Below are 22,845 nucleotides of genomic sequence, written 5' to 3'. Positions count from 1 at the left end.
ATCATAAATAGAAGACAGTTGTTAAATGGTGGCCGTTATTACCATGGTGGTTACAAAGAGTGAGAGACCATTAGAATAAAGGTAGTTCTTCACGCTAAATACCTTTTTATTGAATATTGGGGTAGATGCTTGGCTCAGTCTTTGTGTTTTCTCCATTTTAGAGATGATGAAGAGAAAAAAAAATCTCCCTCAGAAGGTACTGATGAGAAGGCTAATGGAACACATCCCAAGACCATCAGTCGAATTGGGAGTACTACCAACCCTTTTTTGGACATTCCTCACGACCCAAATGCTGCTGTGTACAAAAGTGGATTCTTGGCTCGGAAAATCCATGCGGATATGGATGGCAAGAAGAGTAAGCATCATTTGTTGTCATTTTCTATTTCATTTATTTCATCTTTAGACTCAAAGTTGAAAGTTAATTTATCCGAAATAAAGTCAAAGATGAAGAAAAACTATATGTTTATCTAGAGAAGTATTTGTGAAGTTTGATAAAGCCTCTAACCCTAAATCAGAAATCCAGTGTGGCACCTGATCATCTCTAAGTAGAGTTCTCGAACTTTAGAAATAGAAAATTTCTTACATTGACCTCTCACCAAATAATATCAACTACCTCTAATGGTCGGCACCAAAAATACAGCAGTGGATAAAGATGGACAGGGTCCCTATCTTCATGGAGATTTTATTTCTGGTAGTTGAGGGAAAGATTAAATTTACAACACATAGAAAAATGAATGTTTGTAATGTCCTAGAAACAAAGGGGAGAGGAAGGAGGGAATTAAGATTCAAAGCACATGTGGAGTGATTGGCCATTGGTGAGATAGGTCAGATGCAGGAAAGCATGGTATAATTAGCATTGGGAAATTGAAGGAGCCCCATCGGATGGCTTCTGATTTCTCTGTGAAGTGTGAGACGTGATTATTTTCTGATAGATAATGGTGTTTGAAGTTTGAGAGGAACAGAGTGTGTTTATGTGGTTAGAATAATCTATGTATAGAGTGAAAGAGCAATTTGATATAGTTGAACAGGGTAGGATAAGCTATCATGTATGCTCAAAATTAGTAGGATATACCCCTATGGAGTTCCTCCCTACCTACAAAAACAGACATGGAGTGAAGGGATGGATAGGACTGCTGTTTCCATGTGTGGCTGGGCACTTTTTCTTAATATGTTAGGTCCTGTTAGGTTGCAGTAAAGAGAAACACCGCAGTGGAGTGGCTTTGGCATTGACCTATGATGCTGAATGAGTTTCTTGATGTTTCCTAGTTCTTTAGGAGTACCTCCACCATATTTCCTGTGTACCTTATATCAGCAGTCCCCAACCTTTTGGCACCAGAGACCAGTTTCATGGAAGACAATTTTTCCATGGTCAGCCAGCTGGGGGGATGGTTTTGGGATGATTCAAGCACATTATTTTTATTGTGTACTTTATTTCTATTATTGCATTGTAATATATAATGAAATAATTATACAAGTCACCGTAAGGCAGAATCCAATGCCACCACCGATCTGACAGGAGGCAGATGCAAGTGATGGGGAGCGGCCATCAATATGCCCCCTGCTCTCCTCCTGCTGTGTGGTCCAGTTCCTAACAGGCCACGGACTGGTACCGGCCCAGGGGTTGGGGACCGCAGCCTTATATACTAGCTTACTAGACTCTTAATTTTTTTCTTAATTTTCTCTAACAACGTTGTATCAGGGTTCTTGTAGTTGCAAGTGGCAGCAAGTCAAACTATCTTAGAAAAAGGGCACACCTGGAGATAAAGGATTGTCGCCAGGACACATTCTCAGTTTCTGTCTCTGCAGTATTTTGCATGTCAACATTATTCTTTGAAATGGCGCTCTTCACACATGGTTATTCACAGCACTGTAGATCATGTGTTTGATTTTGACACCAAAGAGGATCCTCCTTCCCTAACTTCTAACTTAGTACATTCTAGGACAGGATTCTGACTGATAGGACTGAAGGGATGGAATACTGTGGTTGGCAGCATCCACTTGCTTGCAATAGCAAGAGGAAAGAGGCGGTAAGATACAGATCTTAGAGAAAAGGAGTTCTTCTTTGCAGTCAAAGCAATAGAGATACCCATCTCTTTGTTTCCAGTGTTACCTTTTTTAAAACACTGAACAATGCTTTTGCCAGACATAGTACCGTTTTCCTTTTACGACCACAAATACCCTTACCTCTCTGCAACATGCTATGTCCAGCTACAGCTTTCATCCCCAAGGCTACGATTTGTTGGTGTGTTCATTCCCCATAGTCAGGTATAGATGTAACTTCAATCTACAGGTTAAATGAAAAATATAGAAACATACTTGTCCCTCAGTATCTGTGTAGGATTGGTTCCAGGACCTCCCACAGATACCAAACTCCAAGGATGCTCAAATTCCTGATATAAAATGATGTAGTATTTGCATATAGCCTGCGCACATCCTCCCATATACTTTAAATCATCTCTTGATTAACTTACAGTACCTGATGCCATGTAAATGCTATGTAATACTTGTTATATTGTATCATTTAGGGAATAATGACAGGAAAAAAAGTCTGTACATATTCAGTACAATTATTCTTCACATATTTTTGATCTGTGGTTGGTTGAATCATGGATGCAGAAACTCACAGATATGGAGAGCCAACTGTATCTGACATATTTCATATAAAATACTAGAAGTAGAAAACAGAACTGTAGTTTAAAATGCCAGTTGAAGAAAAGGCAAAAAGGAAGTAAAACAGCTGTCAGTGATTTCAGAGCATGCACCGCGTCCTGCTAGACAAGGATAACAAAGTTAAACCATGAGCATCTTTTCATTGATTCACTTCCTAGCAATGGATTGACTGAATTCGTTTACTTATTCCAAAGTGTACCTAGGTCCTACCTACTGATGAAATTGTCTTTGTCTATTGTTTTCCTGGACCACCTCTGAGGATTGTCGGAGATTTCCTCTGCTGGAAGCTCTGCTCTTTTAGCAGCCTGGTGCATATGAATATAGGTACAAAACCTGAGGATTGCTTAGTAGTTGAGATAGCACAGACACCTTGTACCAAGCTAGAAGTTTTCCTGCGAACATAACTTCTTTAAAGCCTTAGTTAACTATTGGGAGAACTTCCAGCGGATTAGGGAAATTTTAAGTGTCACCAGGCTTTTGTCTTTGTAGCAACATAAGTTCTACCTGTTTTCCAAAGGAACTCGCCTCTGCTTTTGTTTCCATCTCTGTTCCTGCCACAGAACAAAGGGAAAATACATGGATAGATTTAGACAGAGCCAGTTGGGCCATTTCTCCCCTTATTAGGTTGGTGTCTTTCTTCCTGCCTCATGTATTAATATATTTATTCTATTTATAATTACTGTTTTCAGGTTGTTTTCTTTGAATTCTTTCCTCTCTATCTTTCCTGGAACTGTTATATTGAGTAATTTTTCTGCTGGCTATATATCATACTTTACTTTTGCTTTGCATTCCTAGTAATTTTTATTTGAATGCGAGACATTGTGAATTTTTCATTCTTTGGGTGCTGTTTTTGTTGTGTTCCTTTAAAAAAAAAAAAAAAGGTTAGATTTTATTCTGGTTTGGAGATAAGCAGATAAGTAGCTGAATTCTTTAGAGGCTTGCTTTTATCCTTCATTGTGGTGGATCCAGAGCAGCCTTTATTCTAGAACTTATTTAGTTCCATTAATAAATAAGTCATTCTGCTCTTCTTCAGACTCTACCCAATATCCCGTGTGTTACAAGGTCTATCTGCTCTGGCTGATGAAAACAAACTATTCTTAGCCCTGTGTGAGCTCTTGAAATTGTTCATTCCACTACTTTTTGCTGGTTCTTTGCCATGCCTTGGGTTGTTTCCTTTCATTTGTGCTAAGGTTGATGCTCCAGCCACAGTCAGGGGATTCCTCTGCAGATCTTCAATGTCTTTGTGCAACTCTGCTCTCTCTTTTACTCCGCTCTGCAAATTCTAGTCCTTTCAGCCTCACTCAACTCTTCCTTCATCTCCTCAACTCAGCATGACTCCCAAGCTCTATTTCTTACTTTGTTTCACTGGGGCTGGGAAACTTTCTCCAAGCAATAAGCTGGGTTTATCTCATTTGTTCCTTTCACTTCAGAATCACAGTCTACTGCTGCCTATTGTGAAATGTCTAAAAACTTTTATATATGTATTGTCCCTTTTCTTTAGTTGTTATTATAGTAGACAGTTTCTGTAGTTGACTAAACTGACTAACATTCCTGTTTGTTAAGAAATGTCTTTCTAGTTGACTCAGACTTCAAGACCTAGTATTTACTGAGCTATGAAAGTAGTAGCGAATTCTAAGTCTTTAGGTACAAGCAAACTGTTCAGATATGTATTTGGAGATGCAGAAAAGCTTTGTTATCTTCCCACCTAATCTTCTCTCCCCTCTACCTTCCTATTTGTTAAAGTTTCAGTCATATCTGGTTGAACTGATTTATCTGTTAGGCTGCTGCTGCTTCTTAGAAATGTAGTGGAATCCTAAACTGTTTCTGAATATTTCTGACTTTCCCTTTTGAGAGATGGTCACTATAAGCAAATTTGCAAAATGTTTTATAGTAAGTACTTGCGTCTACTGTGCTATGAAATACATCACTTTTCATTTCCAATACATTAGAAAAAAATCAAAACAACAGTGGAGCTTTCCTGGAGTAGGAGCTCCAGATAATTTTGAAAAATCTACATGATGATACCTTTTGGACATATTTCTCCTGCTAAGTTTCTAGAATTTATTTTGATTAAGCATGTTCACTATACTAAACTATATTATATATATACATATATGTAAACACAGCCAGGTACTCATGACAGATATTACTATTAATAAGTGAAGATTTGGGTCAAAGCTCTATAGAAAGATTATTTTCTTATAAAACACTGATTAACTTTTCTCAAAGAGGCCACTTATTCAACTCAAGATTTGGTACCTTTTATTTTTTAATTGACTCAGCTTGTCAGATTGTATTCATAATTATTCATATAAACATTTTTTAAACCTTGGAGGTTTTCTTGCTTCATTTTTTGCCTTTTAAAGATATGCTCAGCTCAGAAATTCCACCTCCAGAAGACAAATTATGATTAAAAGCAAATGTTATATCTCTCCTGGAAGTGTATGTGTTTACCAGACACATTACATCTGACATTAAGGGAAAGTTTTGAAAAGTCGAATTTGGAAAACAAAATTTATCTTCTGGATTTTGTCAGGTAGAATGAAAACCAAAATTCAATATAAGCTCTTGGTTTTATCAATCTGATGTAAGATACTTGAGTAAATCAAGAAAGTGACTGAAAACAATGTCCTCAAAATACGAATGTTCTAAATGATAATAGTGATAATTAAATGATTACTCAATATTAGGACTTCTCTTTGGCCTGTGAATCAGATATTATTATTATCACCATTTCATAGATGAGGAAATTGATCTTAAACACCTTAGCCAAGGGTGTGGTATAATATAACAGTACAACCAGTGGAACAAAAATGTGATGATAGCAAACTAATTGTAGCATATTGTTAAAAGCAATTCCCATGAGAAAATATGCTTAGAAAACATTTAAGCTGTGCATATTTTGTGTATTTGGGATAGTCTTATCACTGTGTAACATGTATTTAGAAGGCTAGGGTTCTCAAGCTAGGAGCAGTCATTTACTTGGCCTACACAGTGATTTTAAAAACTGAATTACGTGAATTTAGTTAGGCAGTGTCTGGTTGACCATGGTTTCCGCAGCTCTCTACAGTCTCATACCAGGCAGGCCTCCTCACGTGATCAGGGAGGGGCTGAAGTACACTCAGGGCCCTGCTGACATTTTCCCAGATAACAAGGCATAGATAGGACAATGGAATGGAAAAGAGAACTCTCAGAAGCAGCAGTCTCTAGTGTTTATGAAAACTTGATACATGACAGAGGAAGTAATTCAGATAAATAGGAAGCGAAAATGCTTCTGTAATTGGTGCTAAGAGGGTTGTGTGTTCCCTACCTCAGTCCTAACACAAAAATCAGTTTTAGGTAGATTAAATGTAAAAATTTGAGAAACAAAATTTTAATATTTTTAGAAGAAAATTCTGGACAATAACTTTATGACATTTATATAGAAAAGGTATTCTTAAGATTTATAAAAACAAAAACAGTAAAAGGAAATATTCATGCATGTAATCACATTAAAAATAAAGACTTCTTTATATTAATATTACCAGATTGAGAGAAGATAATTGCAGCATATTACTAATAAAGGATTAGGATCCATATGTATATTTATTTTTAAAAATCTTAATTAGAAAAAGAAAGCCCAGTAGAAAAATTGGCCAAAATTTGAACAGGCCATTCTCAGAAAAAGGAAGCAGGTGATCAGTATATATATATATGAAGGACATATTCAACCTCATTAATCATCAAGGGAATTCATTAAACACATGATGAAATGCCACCTCATGTATGTTACCTTGTGAAGCATGTATAACTTACATGTCTCTTTATCTCGGGAGCATATATGTCATGCAGAGAAAACAATAAAAAATAATAGATTTTTTCATTAAATTAGAAAGGATCACTTTGTTTTCAAAGTTCTCATTCTACTTTCATAATAAAACACCGGGACCCCGATGAAAAAATTTTTTTTCTAGTGTGGCAGTCAGTGTGTTACATACACAATAAATAAGAAAGGGATAAAAATTGTGTGAGGTGAAAGGTGATTGTGGTGGTTGCTTCACAATGTGTACGTATATCAAAACATCAAATTGTACACTTCGAATATGTACAATTTGTAGTTGTCGAAAATACCTCAATAAAACGGAAAAAAATCTTCACTAAAACAATAATGTTACTATCCTCCTTAAACATACAGAGGTAGTAATGTAGATTATCTAGGGGAGAAAGAAATAAAACTAGAGGTAATCAACACAGATACAAATAAAAAGCCCTATATATATTGGGAAGATGGAATGGGGCGGTTAAGTTTGCTAAATCTTTACCTATTGTGGCAGAAAACCAATAGGGTATGTTTACAAACTATTATGACATAGTTAGAAGCTCATTGTTTAGGGACATGATGGTACTTACCTACCAGGAGAAATAGGTTAAATGTTAAAAGATAGGTTCTTATGGAAAATAGGATTAGAGGAGTTGGGGTAGAGTGAATCAAAAGAGGCTAACTGTGCAGACCTATCACTTTAATAATTTTAAAATATTTTATTTGCATTCTTGTATAGATTGTTCAGTCATTTTACCTCTGAGATTAGTTTCTAATATGAAGTACTGAAATATTAGTTGCTTCTTCAGGATGTGAGAACTACATATGGTTCACATTTTCAATTCCTTGTTCAATACTTTGGCTACAAGGAGTGCTAGATAGCACCTTGAAAAGGTTAGGGAGGTTCACTCACTTTAGAGGGATTTACACACTTGGCTGTCACTAAAAGTTTTGAAAATTTAGACCCACGTGTCAAATTCGAGAAAGTAGATGTTATTCTGAGTCATACATACTGAAAATAGAGTTTATAATGGCAATGCAGGCAGAATTCTTTGCTATTGTATAACATTGGGAACAGCGACACTATAATTAAGAGATAATAAAAGTGGAATGGGTTTTTTCCCCCATAAGACGGTTGTCTCCTCCTGTTAGAGAAAGACTCTTTAAGTGGAGGCAAAGCAGTTAGGCTAACGTTTTCCCTCCCCTTTGCACTTAGCTGTTCTGCGGCAGCAGGGATGAGAGGTGAGCTGTTCAGGCCAGGGCCTACTAATGGCACAGGGAGGGGCGGCTGAGTGACTTCTCAAGTCAGAGTTTGTCACGTGGCAGTCTAGCTCTAACGGAATGTTGTCTGTTCTAGATGGGGAATGCTTCCTCAAAATTCAACATTTAGACTAAAATAGGGTGTTTTAGGTTTTTACGTTTCCTTTTGGTGGCTAGTGTCTTTAAAATCTACCCTTTCCTGCAGTAAAGTTGGTTAAAAAAGGCCCCCAACCTTCTCCTCAGAAGCAGTACTTTTGACAAGGGATAGTGGAAAATAAACTGCCAATCTCGTAAGCACCAACAGATCTGTGTTCAGAAACTCTGACACATTTCTTTCTGAAAGAGGAATGCACAGTTTTCACTGCCTCTGATTTTTAGAGATTATTCTGTTTTTACTGTTGACTCGTTCTGTTTACCTTTCAGGTTTAGCTAACATTTAGGAGAAAGAAGAAAATAATTCTTGTGCCTCTGTCATGGTGATTTATTGCAGTATATAAAATTCTTCAATCTGATGAAAATTTGAAACTAAACATACTGTACCAGTTTCCTAAAAGGATTAATCACAGGAATAAAAATTTATGTACTAAAATGTTATCACTAGATAGTAATATCTTAGGAATATGAGCTTTGAAACGACAGAGGTCAGTGATTTATTTTAAAAAATATTTTTGTGCACCAGCTGTGTGCCAATAGTATTCACTCTTGGGGGGTAGGGAGAGCATACACCTGAACGTGTGTCATTCAGCTGAGAGCTGAATTACAAAAGGAAGTCCATGAAATCATGAAATCTTTGGGTACAAATATCGTAGATAAGAGAATTCCAACAGAGAAAACAAGTAATGCAAAAAGCCATAAGGTAATAACAATCAAACGTGGCTAATGTCTGTTATGGTGCTTATTAGCTCACTGCCTGGCATGTAGAAGGAACCCAATATCACTTTAGCGACAGAATATCATCATTTTGGAAATAGCTTAATGGCCGATAAAAGGTTCCTTAAATAAAATATGATGCAGCAATACAGTGTCATTTTTTAGATGACACATATGTAAGTAGAAAAGTTTAAAAGCAACAAGTAGATCTCAATTTATATGGCATATGTGTACATATTAAAACGATTAGAAGATCGTGTACTCTAGGGGCCAAGGGAAAAACTTCCCCTTCGCCCCCTGAAGGTTTGCTGAAAAATCAACTCACTAAAGGCAGGTTAATTGGAGAAAAGGCATACAAATTTATTAACGTGTGCACGGGGGAAAATCTCAGTGATTACCCAACCCCCAGTGAGGTGCAGAAGCGTATATACCATCTCCAGTTTACAGAAAGAATAAGGGCTTAGACCATGGCAAAACAGGTTATGGGAGGGGAGGAAGACCAGGGCTGGCTGACAAACGTGGTCTTTTTACGTAAAAAAGAAAAGAAAACAAAACCTCACAGGTAGCAGCCCTTGGAGAGAAGAGACGGTAGATGTTTCTGTCTGACCTTTAAAGGTGTCAGACTCTCAGTTTGTCTTTCCTGCATACAGACAAGGGAGGGCCTGGGAGAAAGCCTGGCTGCGTCACGCAGTTCCTCTCTCCCACAGACAGCTTTGCAAGGCTGCTTCCGTCTGCAGGCCCTCTGAACAGCCGTCTCAAAATATGACACAGAAGTATATTTTGGGGTGAAATATTTTGGTTTCCTTCAGTGGAAAGCACATGAGAGCACTGGACGTCTGGTAAAGAGAAGCAGCTTGGCCCAAGTTGGGAAAGCTGAGAGATAAACAGCGCGGCATCTTCCGTGGCAGCGCACGGTTTTCTGGCACCTCTGCATGGGCAGCATGGCAGAGCCCTGGCCCTGTAATGAGAGTCAGCAACTGCGTCGTAGAAGGAGCTGGAAGTCTCTCCTGGAGCTGCCTATGTTTGAGGAAAGCAGTCAGGCTGCTCTCCCGTGCCTTGGAGAGCAGGGTCTGTCTGGGGGCTGCTGTCCTTGCCACTCTGAATTATTTTCATTGACCTTCAGCTGCTTTTGCCCAGAGGCGTTTTAAAGGTGCTGTAGGCCTTGGGCTGTTTTACAATTACAATAGCTTATTCCAATTGCTATTTGTAGAAATGCAGGCTCCGCAGGGTCTTTGGCTCTGTCTCTCCCCGGGCATGCGGTGCTTCTGAAATTGAGGAAACCTGACTTGGTATCACTTGCTAAACCTGCCTGTCTGATTGAGCAGTTACCTGTACTTTGCAGATAGACTTCACCGATTTAACCTTACATTTTATTTTAGTACTTTGCTCTGTATAAGTCCATACTCCAAAAGGCCACCAGGAGGGCTAAACATTAATAGTAGAAAGGAGAGCTTTATCGACAATACCAGTTTGCAAACTGGGAATAGTCTGTGGTGTGGACTGAAGGCACTCTCTCTTCCTAGAAAGTGCAGATTGGATATTATGCCTCACGGGATCTCTGTTACCCAATAGAGTCATACATATTCAGCAGGTTGGGGGGCAGCTATACCTATTTATGAGGGGTGTTGAGCACATGTGCAATGGGTAAACTTACATGTAATGTACATTTCATGTTCAGTTTGAGGTGGAGTTTTAGCATTAAAATGAAATGGAATTTGACTCTTTATGTCAAAAGGCCAACTATAAGCAGAGACAGTTTGTGTGCAGTCCCTATAAGCCGGCTGAAACTGGCTTGAGGTCTATAGTTGTTTATCAGGAAAGGATGTTTGCAAAGCTGGTCCTCTGTGCAATCAAGAGTTGTAGGGTCTGGGGTGTTAATCAGAGTTAGGGAGGATTTGACAGTCTGCCTGATAGGTCCTTTTAGGGAGTTTAGCAAGAGCTTGGTTTTTCTTGCAGCCATAGGAATTTAGGAAGTTGCCATACCAGCCGAGCTCTGAACACCCTGCCCATAGGTAACTTTTGTTTCCTTAATTTTAGGGTCCATCATCATTGATAAAGAGGTGTCTATTTTGGTTCCTCAGATCACAAGTTTTAGAAGAGCTCTATAAATTTCTCAAGATTATGAAAAAATCATTAGTATGCTTGATTTTCTTGGAGTTCAGTGTTCATACTTTGCACATAAATGAAGTTATTGAATTTCAGGAACATTTTGCTGTGCCCAACTTTTTTGAGGTGGCTACTAAAAAAAACAAGTTCTCTAGCTTCTTCCTTTGGTCAAATCCACTTTATAAGAATTATGAGGAAGGACTTGTTTTCTAAAATTTTGAGGTCACATATCACAGATGTTCATTCTTTAACCCTGAAAACCCATAGTAATTTGCCAAGCTACATTTGTTCCTTATGAGCCTGGGTGTTTACTGATACATTATTTCCATATAAAATATTTTCTTGTTGGAATAATCTGTACCAAAATTTTATCCCACCTTACCTATTCCCTTTAAGCAACCTGAATTTTCTACCATGTTTTACTTAAATGATAAAACCCTTTTTAAAAAATATTCCCTGTAATATTTGTTGAATCACACCATCTACATGCTTATTTAGAACGTCTGATGTTTTTTTATTTGGGAGGAGGGGTTTAGTCTGCTGTGGACACAGCAACAAACCAAAGTTCTTGCTTCAAGGTTTCATTCTGTATAAGGAGAACTCAATAATAAATATGTGATAATTCATACAACCGTTAAGAGATCCAAAATAAATAAAGCCAAGGTTCAAAGAGATAGAAGGAAATGTGCAGTTGCTAAGTGTCAGAGAGTGATCAGAAGAAACCCCCCGATGAGGTGTGTCAACCAACAAAGGTTGGTCCCAAAACAAGACCGCAGTGCAGTAAGACAGGGCATTTACTGGGCTCTAGGAATTAACAATTCAATTCTGGAGACACAGATTTGGCTAGAAGCCAGGTTGTGTTCTGAAGAGAGGGAGGGGAGTAGGGGTTTTTAAAAAGAAGCTGAGGGTGATTACACAAGTTGTTTTGAAAGAATTATCATTGGTGGAGGCGGCTGGCTTGGTACATGAGTCCCCTAGTCCTTGCTGGTTGCTGTTTAGGAGTTGCAGTGCTGGCAACATTTAGCTGTTTTTGAGGATGTTGTGGTTGTCTTGGTTTGGTCTAGTTCAAAGATTCAAGACAAGTTCCTGGGGTTTTATTGCAAGGTTGCAGGTCGTGCAGGCAATGCTTTTTAGAATGGCTTCCTGACTACATTTTCGAGCTCTGAACGAGGGTGATGCCATCTGGTATGTTACGTTTCACAGGTGACATTTGAGCAGAGACCCAATTGAAGTGAAGGGGCAAGTCATGATGACATGTGGGAAAGGAACATTCTAGCTGGAGAGAATGTGAGCTATATTAATAATTCATTTGTCAAGATTCTAAAAAATATTTCTATGACTGTAGTGTTTCTGTTTTTTCCTGAAAAAAATAATATAGTCAGAGTCAAATTTGTTGCCTCCCACATGCTTTTCCTGTAGCCTCTAGCTAATGATGCACGTTCTTGCTTTGTTCTACTCTCTTTTCCAGCCTCAGCCTAAGCCAGGCAAATTCTTCCTGTGCTACCAGTGAAAGCATCTCCTAGCCAAGTGTGGAACGATATGATATTTGTTTATAAGTCGGATTTGAACATCTTTGTAGCTCATTACTTGGGTAGAAAATATCCGCTTTTATCTCTTATCCTATTATTTACTTTTGTTATTTGCATTCATGTTTGATATCTCCAATGTCAAGACAGGCTTGGGACAAAATGGAAACAATAATTACACTAGTAAATGTGTTGCCCTTCACCCTCCCCGCAATTAAGGGTGGTATGTGCCAAGTGCCCCCTTTCTGTTAAAAATGCATCAGTAATGTTGCTGGGTGGATGGTGTCTCAAAATATCCACTAACAAAGAAAAAAATTCTGAATACGTGGATGAAATTTTTAAAAAGTCTTTGTGTTTTAGCATGAAAATTGGATGCATTTTCCTTAGGAGACAGTATCCTTCATTTAAAAAAAAACAACACTTCTAAAGGTTTTACATATATTGACTCATCCGATTTTCAGAGTAACTCTGTGAAGTAGGTACTATGTTGCTCCCATTTGACACAGGAAGTAAAGCGTGGAGCTGGCTAAGGGACTTGCCCAAGGTCACCCAAGTGAAGCCAGTATTTCAGACCAAGTTCTCTGGGTCCTAAATGCATTCTCTTAAGAAATAAAAAATATTATGTTGACTGTAATCCAGAGGTCATCTCAATAAAGAATGGTGGTGATTTGCAATGTTATGAAACTTCCATAATTGGGATCCACACTTTCTTTCAGTGTGTCACTGTTTATACACTGTAAAGAAGGTGAAGGTCAAACAAGAAACCTGTCGTTCTTTTTCAGAGTCCTGCTTAAAACTAAATCCCCACTTAAAGTCTTCTCTAACTTCTAAAGCCTACTCATAAGCAGAATTAATGACTTCCTCCTCATTTACCTCCTTGAATCCTGCTGTGACTGTCTCCGGATAGTGCTGTGCTACCATTTTGCTTATCAGCTTAACATGTTGTGTTAAATTTCATTGTCAGTGTTACTGCCTCTGTATGTCAACTCTTCAGGGTCAGGGTATGTGTCATAATTCTTCTGTGTGCGTAGAATAACTGAACAACAATATAAAGTAGTGATGGTACATTATAGAATATTCATTTTACAGATTTGTAACCAGAGATGTTATGTGACGTATCCAAAATCAGAGAAATAGCATCATGGTATGAATAAAATCCAAGTGCCCGGCTCCCAGTTCAGGATACTTTCTGCCATTCCAGGAAGATGATTTTAGGGTAAAAGTCTTGAAGAGCTCTTAAAGTAATAGAGCCATATCCAGAGTGAACAGCACCCAACCAGGAGACATTTTTGGATAGGATATTCTTCTAATTCTCTCTTTTGTTTCACGTTCTACAATAGGTGTAGGTTGTACTTGTGGTTCCTTTAAGGCTACCCCAGTTTTTCCTTTTATAAAGTTGAGTTAACACAATGTCCCTATCTTAAAGAGAAAGATTACAAGCATTAACTGATTCTTAAAAAAAAAAAAAAAAACTGTGTAAAATGCCTTAAATGTTTCAAAGATAAGTGATAGGAATATAAGATAGCAATAGTACTATTTTATTTCTAGCATCCTATTAGGGACCTGGGGATAATTGATGCTATCAGTTGCTTAATGTTGTGTGACTCATCTCCCAATGGTAACTTCTGTTATGCTCAGCTTGGACTTGATTGCTTGAAGCAGTCATCGAAAAGTTCCCTAGCTGCTCTATTAATTAAGATTTAATAGTACTTCTTGTGGGGCCTGAGGCTATTTTGTGGAAGAAAGTTAGGGGTGAATATACAAGGATTACCCTTAACTTCACTTAATGATCTGTGAGTCTGTCATCTACTAACTTACCTACATCCTTGGCAAACCAGTCGCAGCAAGTAGACTTGCCCCCGCCTGCATTTTATCCTCAGCTGCCTCAGTGGTGTAGAACTTCAGAGGTTGCTTTTACCTTCAGGATAGATACTTTAAGAATTTTGCCCAGTTTTCAGACACCGTCACAAGGGAAATAGAACAATTTCTAAAATGTCTTATACCTTTTAAATTCTAATGTAGATGTGTCCCAATTATATTAGTGCAGAACTTTCGCTGAGCACATTGTGTTTCCAAGTTCAGCAAGGTGCTGGATTTATTTTGGAATGCCCTCACTGGGATTGCATTATATTTTATATGTCTTTGTCCATTAACATAAGGAAATTGAAGGTATTATGCATTAGAACTATCTCATCCCCACATTTCTGCTGTTTCTTGGCCTGGCAGGGCCTTCAGGCCAAGTTTTTCGTTCAGGCTGTAAGAAAGAATTCTTTCTCATTAATGTGGATGTGGCTTACTGACCTTCTCTACAGACTGTACTTTTGTCATTTTACGTGGGACAATGGGAGAATGTTTTCAAGACAACAGACAGGGAAGCAAGGTTAGTGTATTAAATGAAAAAAAAAATAGGCAATGTACACACTGTGTCTTTCTATGCGTATTATGTCTTTCTGATACTAAACTTGCAAAAAAGGGCAAAGCAGATGATCAGGGAGTCTAGAGTAAGGAGTGGTCAAAAACAGGACAAGATTTTGGATGCAGGAAAAAATACTCTGCCCTTTGAATACAACAGAAAAATTGAAAAAGTAAGATCTTAAACACAATCCATTCCCAATTCAGTTGAGAAGAAAGTTGGAGAGCATAGCATGCAAATATAAACTTCTGCATGAAGCTTACATGGAGGATTAAAAAAAATAAATAACTTTCATTTCTTAGCATATATCCATCAGTACTCTTTACTGAATATTTTATTGCTTAGGGATATTTCATACCTTCCTTTTTATGGAAGCAGGGTAACAGCCTGTCCTTTCATTCCCATTTATGCATTTCACTCTTTTGTAAAGATCAGTGGTAATAGCTGAAGCCAAAGTATTGTTCACTGTACTTTATACTTCCAAATAGATTTCTACAAATGCATAATCAAGATGAGAAAATAATAACTGATTTGTAATATTGAAAATTCAGTGATCACCCATCTTTGGGGCAACTGTCAATTTTTCTTTTGCAGAAATGTACACGCGTGTGTGTGTGTGTGTGTGTGTGTACGTACACACGTGTGATTCAGAGTAACAATCACAGAAACTTGTTGCCTTTTTTCATTTCTTATTTTAGCCTACAGTGGGCAGGAAGCTGTCCCCAAGCCAGGGCTGACACACTGGTACAGACTGTTTACTGTGGGTGTCCCTCCAATCTGATTGGGACAGTGCTTTTCCTGATAGGTCAGAGTCCCTGCTGAATCAACTCTTAAATAATTTGAGTATCACTCCCGTATCTCGGAGTTATCCAAGGCATGGTGTCCCGAGTCTGGTTTAACTGGCCTTTCCCCGTATACCAACCAGAGCACACGTGCCCAGTGCTCTGGGAAAGCACAGGCTACGGGTCAGGTGGGGTCTCAGATGTCACATCTGTAAAATGGAGATTGTAATCATGCCTCCCGTATCGTTTATACATGTCAGATCTGGGAACAGCACTTGGTAAACGTTAGCTGCTGCTATTACTAATAGTATAATCATCATTAGTATTAGATAATGATTCTGCAGAAGTGTTGGGCTGTATCACCCAAGAGGGCAGACACAGGGATGGTGCCTCTATTCTGTGACCTGTAGCTGTGAGCAGGGATGCCTTCGAAGGTCCTAGAGGCAAGAGAGATTAGAGAAAGTACCTGGCTTGTGCTCCCCTCCTGTGTTATCACCTGCTTTCCTGCCTTCAGCGCCCACCACACAGGAGTGGCAGACCTGACCGTTACACAGGATAGTAGCCTGGACTGTTTCTCCTTAGCATATCCTTGGAACGTGTTTCCTTATCTGAACTGCCTCGTGCGGCAGCTTTGAATCCTTAGATGGGTAGCTCCTCAGCAACTCACTCTACCTTTCAGAACTGCGAGTATAGTTAATAACTGGAGACATGCATATGAAATAGAGGCAATAATACCTACCTGATAGGATCATTTGGACCACATAATACCTGGATGATGCCCAGTGCCCAGAGTGCTGCAGTGTAGATGCTCAGTTAACGTTAACACCTTTCCCCTTTCCTTTCATGTCTCCATCTTGACTTATTATACAACTCTGTCCGCATTCTGGCCTCTTTCTCTCATCTAGGCTATTGAAATAGCCTCCTTACTGGGTCCCCTTGTTCTGGTTCCTCTCTCCCCGTCCTCACCCCCAATCTCTCCTATATCCTGCTCCAAATGTATTCTTCCTAGATTACAAAGCTTGTGCATAAATCCCTTTTTTAGAAAAAAAAAGGAAAAATAAAAGAGAGTCTGTTTTTTTCCTCAATATGATGGCCTACAGATTCTGAAACTCTCCCATTATAAAAGATCTAAAAATGATAGATAAAATATTTTTAACCCTTTTTTAAATGAATGAATGAGCCTGTAACAATGGAAGGGAAATCCTGTTAGGCTGGGAATAAAGCCCGAGTGCAGATCTAGGTGGGTGAGCTAACCTTGGGGCGCTAAGCCTTCAGGGCAGGTTTGGATCTGGGTGGCCAACCAGTACTGGAGGTAAAATTACACAGTGTCTAACACCGAAGAGCAGAGAGACGGGGAATACAGAAGAACAGTTAAGACACAGGCTGAATGAAATGAGAAGTCAGAGTGGAGTGTTAGAAAATTACAATAGTGGAGACAACAAGGAGAGACAGTATTCAAAGATAGAATGGCCACAGGTTTTTCAAAATGATACACACGAATCCCAGAGAACACCAGGCAGCATAAATTTAAAGAAACCCATGCTCAGAGAAAACACTTAGGGTGGGCATCCCAACAGTGATGGTAGCCAAAATACAGTGAAATGATAGCTTCATAAGAAGAAATAACTACTAGAATTTTTAATGAAATATTTTTTGTATAAACAAAAATTAGAAAAATAGACTACAATCAGCAATAAGTTAGGGTACCCTTTAAAACAACTAAAAGAGTGGAATTGGAATGTTCCTAACGTGAAGATATGATAAATGCTTGAGATGGGTACCCCAATTACCCTGATTTGATTGATTCACATTGTATGCCTATATCAAAACACATGTACCCTATAAAGATACACAACCATGATGTACCCACAATAATTAAAAATTTCAAGCAAATTTTTTTAAATAGAAAAAGATTTACCACCAAGAAGTAATTGAAAATGGCCTCTGAAGAACAGTGAGGTACAGAAAGAAGTGATGAATGAAGATACGAGTAAACGTGGACAAATCTAAGCAGACAGCAGCAGTTTATAGAAAAATAACGATGTCTATTTCAGTAGCATTTTTTTAAAAGCTAAAGTGTGACACTTATCATGTAAGGTAGGAGGCAGATGATTGGAATGAAAACATTCCAAGGTCCTTTTATTTTTAGGAAGAAGAAAAGCAATTGATTATCTTTGGACTTTACATATGCATATTAAAAACTGCCGTAAAAGCACGTCTAGCACAGAAAATGACCTTGTAGTCAAGTTCAGCAAACACCTTCTCACAGTAGCTACCTGGACGTTTGTTAGATACATCCGCATACCAGCGCCCCAACACCCCTGTACTTAGAGCCTTGCAGTCCACACATTAAGTTTCCAATCAGGAATCTTTTCCCTCATTCCTCCCATCCTGGTCATTCTGTGACAACAGTTACAACTCTTTACCTGGTCCTATGTACTTAATAACTCGTGTGCTGTGGAATCAGTTTTAACTCCTCCCACAGTGGTCATGAGGAAGGATGCTCTTCATTCATTGGTGTCTGGCCTGTCGCCTCACCTGATGATCCTCACCGAGGTGCAGCCCCAGTGGCAGCGCTGGATGTGAGGTTTTAAAATCAGAGCAGTGGAGTGTGACTCCAGCAAGCCTCCCCAGCCTACTCCAGTGCACAGCTGTCCCTTGTGCCCTGCATTCTACTTGTTAGACACACACTGTCTAGTGTGTTAAACGAAGATATTAATAGCAATAGTACCTTCCTCTTAGCGTTGTGGTGTGAGTTCAGTGAATTAACACAGGTCAGAGCACTTAGGGCGGTGGTCGTCTAGCATAATATCTGAATATTACACTGTTGAGCACTTGCTGCTAGCTTGTATTTTTGGCAGGATTATAGGTTGCTTCATTCACATCTTAGACAACTAAATTATAATTGACCTCTAAGACAAGATAAAGTTTTACACTTCCGTGGGAGATGGAAAAGTTAGAGAAAAGGTTAATGCTCACTCCCTTAGCAAGCATTAGTCACTCCTGGGTGACTTTTAAGATCAATTTCACTTGGCGAGCTCTTTGGAATCGATTTCCAGGTAGTAGACTTAGCATGGTCATGAGAAAAAGCTGCTAAAAATTTTGTGAACATGTCCATGGATTCACAGATTTCTGCTTCCAAAGTAGAAAAATAGATTTGTAGATCTTTGAACTTAAAGGCATCTCAAGATGCCAGTAAACTAGCTCCAGGGCTTTGGGGAAAGCCTTTAAACTCCAGGACCTGTGGTCTCCTATTGAAAACAAAAGGATTTTCTCTAAGTTCCCTTCCAGCACTAGTGTGTTGCCCTAAGTTATGTGAATTACCCACCTTTTAACATGAAGCAGCTGAAGTACTGATAGGTTGAGTGGCTTGTCAGGAGTTAGCCAGTTAGGGGTTGGTGGGGGAGAGGATGGGTTTAAGACGAGGTGAGATCCAGAAGGGGCTAGAAATCTGGTCTGCCTTCCAGTCTGGCGCCTCCCCTAACCATGTCACCTGTGCTCCTGCTGTGCCACAGCTCCCCCGGCCCCTGGTCACGTGTGTGTGCACTTCCCACGTGGGCAGGATCAGAATCTGAACTGTTGGATGTACAGTGAATATTTATTATATATTTTCTCTAGGGCTCATACTGGTCACTTTTTTTCTTTATAAAGAAAGGATAATGCTATTATCCTCTTTTGGTCATATATTTTTGAGTACACACTTTTAAACCTCCCCTGGTGGAAACAGAAGGATTTATGTTTTTTACTTCCCCTGGAAACCTGCAGAGCGGATGTTTTGAGTCCTTTCTTGCCAGGTGGGTATCTCAGTATGGTGTTGGCAGGAGCACCTGTATTGTGTATATTCACCTAGTTCCAAGCCTAAGAATTCCTGAATATTCAGTGTCAAAAGAGATTTAAAGGATTTGCTTAAAGTAGTAAATGTCCTAATTTAATCCAGGTTAAAGAAAGCCTAAAGATAGCCAAGTATTTGATAAAAGAATATACATAAATGGCCCTCCCTGTATATTTGGGCAGACATGTTTGGAAAAGTGACATTCAGGTGATATTTTCCAGTTACAGATTTTAACTTGATTAAGACTAAAAATAAAAAAACTATTTTGCTAATCTGTGCTTTTGCTTTAGGACAATTTATAAGATTTTATATAAGTCAGTAGAGAAATATTACTTTATAGTCCGGAAAAATATAAACAAAAGGAAAGTAAGGACTTCTGAAAGAATTAATTTGGAGAATTTTTATATCAGTGCCTAATGTCTGCCTTGCACTATGCTAGGTTCTGTGAATTCTAAAGATGAAGGGCAACCTTCTCTGAAGTCATTCACAGGCTAGTGACAGACATGTAGACAGCAAATTACATTGCAGCAAGATCTGCGGCGAGATATGCACGGGTTGCCATAGGAGTAATAATAATTAAAGTTATAACCTGGTTGAGGGGAGTGTGGGGGAAATGCCAAGAGTGATCCTTTCATATTCTGAGATTGTTTTATGACTCTTACAGACTCCGAAGAAGCCATAAGGATCTGGTATAATGAGCTTTTTATGCTTTCTTTTGAATTATTATGTATTTATAATATACTTTTTTTGCTTTCCAAGTCTATAAGTCATCTCTACTAGAGGGCAGGCTGCACACACAGCCTTGCTACCTGGGTTCGATTCCCGGCTTCTCCTCTTCCTAGTTATATGACCATTAGTAGGTTACTCTCCACTGTGCTTCGGTTTTGTAAAAAAAGAGGAGAGTAATAGTATCTACCAGGCAGGATTATTGTAAGGATTAAATATGATATGTAGGAAACATTTTAGAATTCTGCCTGGTACACCTTAAGACTCAACATAATTTTAGTTCTTATTGTTATTAGTTTTGGTAGCTAATAAACTAGGAATATTGAAACACACCATGTTGATCATTTAGATTCTCTTTCTAAAATGCTAATTTACACCAAATAAAATCTTACATTTTTTTTCCTTTCTAGCTCCAAGAGGAAAGCGAGGATGGAAAACCTTTTATGCTGTACTGAAGGGAACAGTTCTATACTTGCAAAAGGTAAAAGCAAAATAAATAAAAAATAAAACTCAAAGCTTTATGAAATGACAAATGAGGTACTCAAAGAGATATTCACTTTGTACAACAAAGCTATGTTAAACACTCAAAAGACTGTTTAATTGTTTAAATTCTTTCTCATTGTTTTTGGTGAAAACAGTTCAGTGAAAAAATTATCTGTGAATACCCAAACACAGACACATAAAATACATGATCAGAGGAATGGTGGGGCTGTGTTCTGATTATGTTCAGTAAGAAATTTTGAACATAACCTGGTAAGTTAGACTTCATATGGTCTATGCAGGTACAGACCTGTGGCAGCACTTGTTTCAGTAGATGTTTATGCTATGAGTTAGTTATAGCTTTCATTTATATATGATTTAACTGTCTTACTTTCAATCCTACCTAAAGCTAGACACATGCATTTTTCATTCATGTCTGTAAACATGTGTACTTAACAATGCAAGTGTATTCCAGATCACCTGGGTAAGGGTTTGACCAGAGCGTTCCCTGTCAGGATCCTTTCTTCCAAGTTGTACAATCTGGAAATCTGTTTGGGATCCAGTTTATGAGTTCTGACCTTTTGAAGGGTAGTCGCTGGAGCTTGCACCTCCCCAGCTCTGTGTGGGTGGAGATGGGGAAGGTGTGCGTTGACTGGAAGGAGTACAGGGTCTTTGAGGATTCTAGCTCCCGCTGTGAAGGGGCAGTCACTGAATTTAGGGCCAGTAGGAAACAAGGCAGAACAACACTGCCCTCAGTGGTGTCTGATAGGGAAAGATTTTTTTTTTTTTTTAACTGTGATAAAAAAACACATAACATGAGATCTACTGTTTTAAATTTTAAATGCATAGTCTGGTATTATTAACCATACCCAAGTCAGTGGAATCCTGTAGCATTTGTCCTTCTGTGTCTGCCTTATCTCACTTAGCACAAGGTCTTTCCTGGTTCATTCATGTTGTAGCATGTGTCAGAATTTCCTTCCTTTTTGCGTTTGAATATTACATTGTATGTATATGCAGAAATCCCCCGTTACCTGCAATTTCGCTTTCCAGTTTCAGTTACCCGTGGTCTGAAAATATTGAATGAAGAATTCCAGAAAGAAACAATTCTTAAGTTTTAAACTGCATGCCATTCTGAGTAGCGTGATGAAATCGCACTGCCCTGCTCCGTCCCTCCTGGGATGTGAATCATCCCTTTGTCCCATATACCCAGGCTGTGCCCGCCTGCCCTTTAGTCACCTAATAGCTGTCCCTGTTATCAGATGAACAGTTATGGCATCACAGTGCTTGTGTCCCGGTAACCCTTATTTTACTTAATAATGGCCTCAGAGTAGTGCTGCTGGCATGTTATTATATTGACCTATTATTAGTTATTGTTGTTAGTCTCCCACTTTGCCTAATTTAGAAATTAAACTTTATCTCATAAGTATGTATGTATAGTGAAAAACAGAGTATACAGTCATCCCTCTGTTTACTCGGGGGATTGGTTCCAGGACTCCCCCCGAATGTACCAAAATACAGTATACCCTGTGGAACCCACATATTCGAAGTCAGCCTTCTGTAGACTTGGGTTTCATGTCATGCAAATGCTTTACTTTCCATCCACGTTTGGCTGAAAACGATCAGTGTATACAGGTAGACCTGTGCAGTTCAAGCCCCTGTTGCTCAAGGGTCATCCTTGTGTAGGGTTCGATATTACTGTGGTTTCCAGCATCCCCTGAGAGTCTTGGAATGTGTCCCCTGTGGGTAAGGGGGGACTACTGAAAATAAATCCCACTTGGTCATGCTATATGATCTTTTTAATATACGGATGAAGTCAATTTGATAGTATTTTGTTTAGGGTTTTTACATCTATGTTCATCAAGGATATTGGCCAAGCAATTTTCTTTTCTTACAGTTTTTTGATTTTTTTTTTCTGGTTTAGATATCAGGGTCATGCTGGCCGTGTAAAATGATCTTGGAAATGTTCCCTCCTCTTCAGTTTTTTTTGGACGAGTTTGAGAAGGATTGGCATTAGTTCTTTAACTGGTGGAGTTCATTGGTGAAGCCATCTGGTCCTAGGCTTTTCTTTGCTGGGAGGGTTTTATTGCTATTTCAGTCTCCTTGCTGTTATAGATACGTTCAGATTGTCTACGTCTCCATAGGTCAGTCTTGGTAGGTTGTATGTTTCTAGTAATTTATCCATTTCTAGGTTATTCAATTTGTTGGCATATAATTGTTCATAGTAGTTTCCTATAATCCTTTTAAGTTATGTGACATCAATTGCAATGTCTCCTCTTTCATTTCTGATTTTATTTATTTAAATGTCCTTTTTTTTCTTAGTCAAGCTAAAGCTTTGTCGATTTTGTTGATCTTTTCAAAAACAAGTTCTTAGGCTGGAGACA

The 22,845-nt window shown here is 38.6% G+C and overlaps 1 protein-coding gene across 1 annotated transcript in view; it reads left to right on the top strand.

Moving 5' to 3' along the window:
- Positions 1-22,845, top strand: part of LOC105825205 (PH and SEC7 domain-containing protein 3-like) — a 132,753-nt gene that overhangs the window by 43,400 nt on the left and 66,508 nt on the right. Inside the window, exons 3-4 of the mRNA XM_012662910.1 lie at positions 162-355; positions 20,395-20,465. Of these exons, the coding sequence (XP_012518364.1) occupies positions 162-355; positions 20,395-20,465 (265 nt within the window). The remainder of the gene's footprint in view (positions 1-161; positions 356-20,394; positions 20,466-22,845) is intronic.

The sequence above is a fragment of the Propithecus coquereli genome, unplaced genomic scaffold (genome assembly GCF_000956105.1).
Source record: "Propithecus coquereli isolate 6110/MARCELLA unplaced genomic scaffold, Pcoq_1.0 Scaffold79, whole genome shotgun sequence".
In the NCBI taxonomy this organism is placed as follows: Eukaryota; Metazoa; Chordata; class Mammalia; order Primates; family Indriidae; genus Propithecus; species Propithecus coquereli.
The sequence above is the reverse complement of the archived record's forward strand: the minus strand, read 5'-3'. Positions and strand labels throughout refer to the sequence as shown.